This window comes from Ips typographus, linkage group LG14, assembly GCF_016097725.1.
Source record: "Ips typographus isolate SLU linkage group LG14, UJ_Ityp_2.0, whole genome shotgun sequence".
In the NCBI taxonomy this organism is placed as follows: Eukaryota; Metazoa; Arthropoda; class Insecta; order Coleoptera; family Curculionidae; genus Ips; species Ips typographus.
The window spans coordinates 2,446,440-2,453,970 of record NC_138435.1 but is presented as its reverse complement, the minus strand read 5'-3'; the positions used below and the strand labels follow the sequence as shown (position 1 = coordinate 2,453,970).

General features: G+C 36.7%; 2 protein-coding genes across 3 annotated transcripts; one reads left to right on the top strand and one right to left on the bottom strand.

Annotated features, from left to right (window-relative positions):
• The first annotated feature begins 129 nt into the window (after window positions 1-129).
• Window positions 130-1,245, top strand: RpS25 (ribosomal protein S25). Its single transcript, XM_081992105.1, has 4 exons — window positions 130-193; window positions 515-607; window positions 663-846; window positions 1,092-1,245. Exons 1-4 carry the CDS (start codon window positions 191-193, stop codon window positions 1,169-1,171), a joined length of 360 nt encoding a protein of 119 aa, XP_081848231.1. The 5' UTR covers window positions 130-190; the 3' UTR covers window positions 1,172-1,245.
• On the bottom strand, window positions 1,187-5,942 carry LOC145737419 (uncharacterized). 2 transcript variants are annotated; one of them, XM_081992090.1, is made up of 7 exons: window positions 5,727-5,942; window positions 5,479-5,671; window positions 5,259-5,427; window positions 5,063-5,205; window positions 1,713-1,823; window positions 1,415-1,608; window positions 1,187-1,355 (listed from the first exon to the last, which is right to left on the bottom strand). In XM_081992090.1, exons 1-7 carry the CDS (start codon window positions 5,828-5,830, stop codon window positions 1,346-1,348), a joined length of 924 nt encoding a protein of 307 aa, XP_081848216.1. In that variant the 5' UTR covers window positions 5,831-5,942; the 3' UTR covers window positions 1,187-1,345. The 2 variants fall into 2 exon arrangements, with proteins under 2 accessions (XP_081848216.1, XP_081848215.1); XM_081992089.1 differs by having other exon boundaries at window positions 1,415-1,588; window positions 5,727-5,934.
• Window positions 5,943-7,531: the final 1,589 nt, after the last annotated feature.

The following is a 7,531-nucleotide window of genomic DNA, read 5'->3' as shown; positions in this document are numbered from 1 at the left end:
ATCTGATTCTTAAGTTAAATGGAGTGTTTTAGTGTTTGTGGGGGTTTTAAAATAACTTTTTAGGGGACAACAACAAGGTAAGTTGTGTAAAGTGATAATGGCAACGCTGCATCCAGATTGACGTACGTCAATTAGTACGCAGCTACGCCACTTTTGGTTCGGTGTCGTTCTTTTGCAGTGCGCAAACAAGATGGTGAGTAGGTCCTCGTTGTTTTTTCAATCATTTTTCCTGTATTTTCACGGTTTTTCGTGCAAAGGGGCGCTTTTCGAACGGTTAAAATGGTGCTCCAACCCTGGCCCTTTAATTGACAGGGCTTAACTAGCGAATTAGCACTTTTCTAACTGATTTGAGGTTAGGTGTCCGCGTGTGTGTACCTGATGCAAAAACTTGGATCAAGACAATCTCCCTGGTTGTTTCAAGCTGATTTAATGAGTCTGATTTTACCCGTTTGAAAGGCCCCAAAAGAGAGAGAGAGAGAAAGCAGGAAATGTAGAGTTTTTGTTGTTGTTGTAGCCCCCTAAAAAGGATTCCAAGTCGTCGGCCAAGCAGCCCCAAAAGACCCAAAAGAAGAAGGAAGGGTCTGGGGGAGGCAAAGCCAAGAAGAAGGTACGTACCGGGATTGTAGTAGAAATCAGTTAGTGAAAAACGTGGGAAATTGCAGAAGTGGTCTAAGGGAAAAGTGCGCGACAAGTTGAACAATCAGGTATTGTTCGACAAGGCCACTTACGACAAGTTGTACAAGGAGGTGCCCTCCTACAAGCTGATTACACCTTCGGTGGTCTCGGAAAGACTGAAGGTGCGTGGATCGTTGGCCAGAAGGGCTCTGATTGAGCTACAACAGAAAGGTGAGTTTCTCTTTGTGAAATTTTGCTTCCAAACTAGTCCAGAAGCTTTCAAACACGTTTTGGAGCTTCCAAACTAGTCTAGAAGCTTTCGAAACACATTTTAAATGATGACAAACTAAATAAGACTTGAATTGTTTGTGGAAGAATTCGAAACTGATTTAATGAGACTGATTGTGTCCTTCCTGTTTGATTTTTAGTGTTTCTTTAGCAGGATTTGTTGGGTTATGATTTTTGGGGTTTTCTAGGACTTATCAAGCAAGTGGTGCAACACAGAGCACAGCTGATCTACACCAGGACTACGAAGGGAGATGATCCGGTTGCATAGAGTTTAATATAAAAATTTAAAATTAAAAAAATTATTTTATTTCACCCTCTTCTTCGAAAATAAAGTCCTGCTCCTCGTTTTGGTCCTCCTGGTACCGAAACTGGGTCTGGTACTGTTCGGTCAAATAGTCCCTTTCTGGGGCCCAATTTTTCTTCTCCGACCTTTGTTGTTTGGTTAAAAGTATCTGTTGGGAGCAAAAAAGCTGATTTTTTGGGGATTTTCTTGGATTTGGAGATGGTAGACCTGTCTTTGACGTAGAAAGTTGCGGAAAACTTGTCTTTGCTGTTGCAAGCTGGCGAATTCCACGGGATCGGCGTTGATTGGTTGGGTCGACTTGAATTGGCTCCATTTCGCCCAATCGGAAGCCTCGGCGCTGGCGCGGTGCGCCGCTTTCGACGTGTCCATTCCCTTTCTAATCTGAACCGGACAAAGACAGACTGATTTGACGTCACGATGACGTAATTTGGCTTGACCGTAATTTGAGCAACTGTCAAATTACGTCATCGTGACGTCAAAACGAACGAGGCCGGTGCCAACTCACTTTTTTCAGAATGAGAGCGCGATCGAGCCCCAAAACGTTGTGAGGCATTGGCGGAAGGTCCAAATTGTCCGATTCCTCCTCCTCGTTTGTGTCGATTTTGTTAATTTTTTCCTGCAAAACAAATCGGTGGCAGCCATTTTGTCACGTGACAATTGTCAAAATAACTGTCATAAAGCTCAGAAACGCGTTTTATATCAAATACTGCAAGAAAACATTTTTAAATCCTGATTATTCCAACTTTACAGCATGACAGTTTTGACGTTATTGACAGTTGTCACGTGGTTCTAGAATGCAATTTAGCTGGACAGTCACGTGACAACTGTCATAAACCTTAGAAAGGCATCTTGTTTGGAAAAAATAAGAAAACCATTCTAAACTCTGATTTTTGTATTTTCTGAACAGAGTTTGACAGTTTTGACGTAAGTGACAGTTGTCACGTGGTTCCAGAATGCAATTTAGCCAGACAGTCACGTGACAACTGTCATAAACCTTAGAAAGGCATCTTGTTTGGAAAAAATAAGAAAACCATTCTAAACTCTGATTTATGTATTTTCTGAACACAAGTTTGACAGTTTTGACGTAAGTGACAGTTGTCACGTGGTTCTCGAATGCAATTTAGTCAAACAGTCACGTGACAACTGTCCAAACAACTGTCATAAACCTTAGAAAGGCATCTTGTTTGGAAAAAATAAGAAAACCATTCTAAACTCTGATTTTTGTATTTTCTAAACACACTTTGACAGTTTTGACGTCAGTGACAGTTGTCACATGGTTCTAGAATGCAATTTAGCCAGACAGTCACGTGACAACTGTCAAAACAACTGTCATAAACCTTAGCAAGGCATCTTGTTTGGAAAAAATAAGTAAACCATTCTAAACTCTGATTTATGTATTTTCTGAACACAGTTTGACAGTTTTGACGTTAGTGACAGTGGTCACGTGATTTCAGAAGACTATTTTGCTAGACGGTCACGTGACAATTGTCAAAATAACTGTCATAATTCTTAGAAACACGTTTTATATCAAATACTGCAAGAAAACGTATCTGAACGCTAATTTTTGCAACTTTAGAGCATAGTTTGACAGTTTTGACGTTAGTGACATTTCTGGTAACATTTTTAGACTTCTGGCAACATTTTTAGATTTTTGACAACATTTTTAGACTTTTGGTAAGATTTTTAGACTTCTGGTTACATTTTTAGACTTCTGGCGACATTTTTAGATTTCTGGTAACATTTTTAGACTTCTGGCAACATTTTTAGACTTCTGGTTACATTTTTAGACTTCTGGCGACATTTTTAGATTTCTGGTAACATTTTTAGATTTTTGACAACAATTTTAAAACTTCTGGCGACATTTTTAGATTTCTGGTAACATTTTTAGATTTTTGACAACATTTTTAGACTTTTGGTAACATTTTTAGACTTCTGGTTACATTTTTAGACTTCTGGCGACATTTTTAGACTCCTGGCGACATTTTTAGATTTCTGGTAACATTTTTAGACTTCTGGCAACATTTTTAGACTTCTGGCCACATTTTTAGATTTCTGGCGACATTTTTAGATTTTTGACAACAATTTTAAAACTTCTGGCAACATTTTTAGATTTCTAGTAACATGTTTAGATTTTTGACAACATGTTTAGACTTCTGGCAACATTTTTAGATTTCTGGTAACATTTTTAGATTTCTGGTAACATTTTTAGATTTTTGACAACAATTTTAAAACTTCTGGCAACATTTTTAGATTTCTAGTAACATGTTTAGATTTTTGACAACATGTTTAGACTTCTGGCAACATTTTTAGATTTCTGGTAACATTTTTAGATTTTTGACAACATTTTTAGACTTCTGGCGACATTTTTAGACTTCTGGCGAAATTTGTAGATTTCTGGTAATATTTTTAGACTTCTGGCAACATTTTTAGACTTCTGGGAACATTTTTAGACTTCTGGCCACATTTTTAGACTTCTGGCGACATTTTTAGATTTCTGGTAACATTTTTAGATTTCTGGTAACCTTTTTAGACTTCTGGCAACATTTTTAGACTTCTGGCAACATTTTTAGACTTCTGGCCACATTTTTAGATTTTTGACAACATGTTTAGACTTCTGGTTACATTTTTAGACTTCTGGCGACATTTTTAGATTTCTGGTAACATTTTTAGATTTTTGACAACAATTTTAAAACTTCTGGCGACATTTTTAGATTTCTGGTAACATTTTTAGATTTTTGACAACATTTTTAGACTTTTGGTAACATTTTTAGACTTCTGGTTACATTTTTAGACTTCTGGCGACATTTTTAGACTCCTGGCGACATTTTTAGATTTCTGGTAACATTTTTAGACTTCTGGCAACATTTTTAGACTTCTGGCCACATTTTTAGATTTCTGGCGACATTTTTAGATTTTTGACAACAATTTTAAAACTTCTGGCAACATTTTTAGATTTCTAGTAACATGTTTAGATTTTTGACAACATGTTTAGACTTCTGGCAACATTTTTAGATTTCTGGTAACATTTTTAGATTTCTGGTAACATTTTTAGATTTTTGACAACAATTTTAAAACTTCTGGCAACATTTTTAGATTTCTAGTAACATGTTTAGATTTTTGACAACATGTTTAGACTTCTGGCAACATTTTTAGATTTCTGGTAACATTTTTAGATTTTTGACAACATTTTTAGACTTCTGGCGACATTTTTAGACTTCTGGCGAAATTTGTAGATTTCTGGTAATATTTTTAGACTTCTGGCAACATTTTTAGACTTCTGGGAACATTTTTAGACTTCTGGCCACATTTTTAGACTTCTGGCGACATTTTTAGATTTCTGGTAACATTTTTAGATTTCTGGTAACCTTTTTAGACTTCTGGCAACATTTTTAGACTTCTGGCAACATTTTTAGACTTCTGGCCACATTTTTAGATTTTTGACAACATGTTTAGACTTCTGGTTACATTTTTAGACTTCTGGCGACATTTTTAGATTTCTGGTAACATTTTTAGATTTTTGACAACAATTTTAAAACTTCTGGCAACATTTTTAGATTTTTAGTAACATGTTTAGATTTTTGACAACATGTTTAGACTTCTGGCGACATTTTTAGACTTCTGGCGAAATTTGTAGATTTCTGGTAATATTTTTAGACAGCTGTCAAAATAAAAATGTCAAATCTCAAAAAAATCGTCTTCTTTCAAAAACTGTCTTAAAATTCCAGTAAAATTTTGACAGACATCACCAGGTTTTAAGAGAACAACAAAACGGTAGATTAAACCCAAGAAAAACCAGGAGAAGGGTAGAAAAACCAGAAAAAAGCGACTTTTTGGTGTAAACCCTCAAAATCCTACCTTAAGATCACCATCAAATCTGGTCAAAAGTATGTTAAGCTCGGATTTGTACTGCTCAGCAATGTCCGAAGGTTCAAAGTCGTCCCCAAAATCAGCCAGACTCAATTTCTCCTGCACTTCGGCAATTTTGTTGTAGTTTTTATCTGCAAAACAAGTAAAGTAATTTCCCCATAAAACCCCCCAGGACAATCAACACCTTTAACAAACATAATGGTAGGAACCTTGCCCATCAGCATCAAGCCCGACAATTCATGGGCTAAATGCCCGGCATTCTTCTGCAACAACCCATCAATCTCCTCGGATCTATGGGACTCTTTGGCTATCCAAAATACGTTTAAAATTCTAAAGTCGGGGCTCATTTTCACCTTCAAGCGGGCTAGTTTAGTGGGGCTGTGGGGGGTACAACTCGCTCTTACCTTATTCACTTCGATCCCATAACCTTGCAGTTCGGTGGAATACTCTCCATGGCTCATAATGTCGGTAACGTACTTCATGAACAGTTTATTCAACATGTTGGTCCTTCTGGGGTTTGCGGTGATTTTGGCTTCCAGAGTTTTGGGGCCCCCGATGCCGGATACAGTGGGGAGAATGGGGGTCGAGTGGTGCTTCCTTTGGGGAGAATGCGTGATGAGAATGGGCCCCGTTTGGGGGGTTAGAAACTTACTTCTTTTTGGTTCCGTACATGATTTTGTTGAATACCTTACCCGGTTTGGAGTTGTGGGGAGAATTTGTGTGTAAACACCTTTTAAACCAAAAAATTTTCAACATTTTGAATTTTTACGATGGTCACCTTCAAATTGATTGCCAAAATTTTAGTTTTTATTTAAGAGAGTGCCAAAAAATTCAAACAAATTTTTATCATAACATAACCTCTCTTTGTGGTTGCAGTGTTGTCACGTCCTTTGACAGTCCGCACCAATGTGACATCACGTGACCGCGCTAAACGTACACTATAGAGTGTCACGTGGTAATTCCTATGCTAGCTAGGAATTGCCGGCGGCGTTGCCAAAGCTACCCCGATCGGGGTAGATTTACCTAATTTCCATTAACTTCACCCCCGCTGGTTACTGCCAACCAAATCCAATCATCAATGTTGCCAAGTCTACCGTTCTCCTGTGTTTTGTACGTTTAATTTACCGTTTTTAATTATGTTATTGTTATTATGTTGGTTGCGAAACTTTTTCCATACTTTTTCAGGTTATTTAATGAGGATTTAAAGAAAGAAAGAGAAAGAATAAGAAATTATTCTCTAAAAACCACGTGATGTCTGTCAAAATTGTCAAAATTTTACTAGAGTTTGCAAGAATTACATTTTAACGCTTGTTTTTGAAACAAGACGATTTTCTGACATTTATTATTATTTTGACAATTGTCTTTGACATAGTCTGGCTTAATAGTCTTCTGAAATCACGTGACAACTGTCACTAACGTCAAAACTGTCACACCACGCTCTAAAGTTGACAAGAACGTTTTCTTGCAGTATTTGAAATAAAACGTATTTTTGAGATTTATGACAGTTATTTTGACAATTGTCACGTGACTGTCTAGCTAAATAATGTTCTACGATCACGTGACAACTGTCACTAACGTCAAAACTGTCAAACTATGCTCTAAACTTGCAAAAATCAGGGTTTAGAAACGTTTTCTTGCAGTATTTGATAATAAGACGTGTTTTTGAGATTTATGACCGTTATTTTAACAGTTGTCACGTGACCGTCCAGCTAAATAGTATTCTAAAGTCACGTGACAACTGTCACTAACGTCAAAACTGTCAAAATGTGTTCAAAAGTTGCAAAAATCAGTGTTTAGGAATGTTTTCTTGTAGTATTTGGTATAAAACGTGTTTTTGAGATTTATGACAGTTATTTTGACAATTGTCACGTGACCGTCTAGCTAAATAGTATTCTAAAGTCACGTGACAACTGTCACTAACGTCAAAACTGTCAAAATGTGTTCAAAAGTTGCAAAAATCAGTGTTTAGGAACGTTTTCTTGTAGTATTTGGTATAAAACGTATTTTTGAGATTTATGACCGTTATTTTGACAATTGTCACGTGACTGTCTAACTAAATAATCTTCTGAAATCACGTGACAACTGTCAATAATGTCAAAACTGTCAAATTATGCTCAAAAGTTGCAAAAATCAGGATTTAGAAACGTTCTCTTACAGTATTTGATATAAAACGTGTTTTTGAGATTTATGACAGTTATTTTGACAATTGTCACGTGACCGTCCAGCTAAATAGTATTCTAAAGTCACGTGACAACTGTCACTAACGTCAAAACTGTCAAAATGGGTTCAAAAGTGGCAAAAATCAGGGTTTAGAAACGTTTCTTGCAGTATTTGATAATAAGACGTGTTTTTGAGAGTTATGACCGTAATTTTGACAATTGTCACGTGACCGTTAGCTAAATAGTCTTCTGAAATGACGTGACAACTGTCACTAACGTCAAAACTGTCAAACCATGC

What these genes read in the sequence shown, in the direction of transcription:
- RpS25 (XM_081992105.1), top strand. An exon ending in GAGGCAAAGCCAAGAAGAAG is followed by an intron (nt 608 to 662) that starts GTACGTACCGGG and finishes GGGAAATTGCAG; the next exon opens with AAGTGGTCTAAGGGAAAAGT. An exon ending in GATTGAGCTACAACAGAAAG is followed by an intron (nt 847 to 1,091) that starts GTGAGTTTCTCT and finishes GGGGTTTTCTAG; the next exon opens with GACTTATCAAGCAAGTGGTG.
- LOC145737419 (XM_081992089.1), bottom strand. Translation starts at nt 5,830, where the DNA reads ATGTTGAAAATTTTTTGGTTTAAAAGGTGTTTACACACAAATTCTCCC. An exon ending in ATGGGATCGAAGTGAATAAG is followed by an intron (nt 5,428 to 5,478) that starts GTAAGAGCGAGT and finishes GCCCGCTTGAAG; the next exon opens with GTGAAAATGAGCCCCGACTT. An exon ending in TACCATTATGTTTGTTAAAG is followed by an intron (nt 5,206 to 5,258) that starts GTGTTGATTGTC and finishes CTTGTTTTGCAG; the next exon opens with ATAAAAACTACAACAAAATT.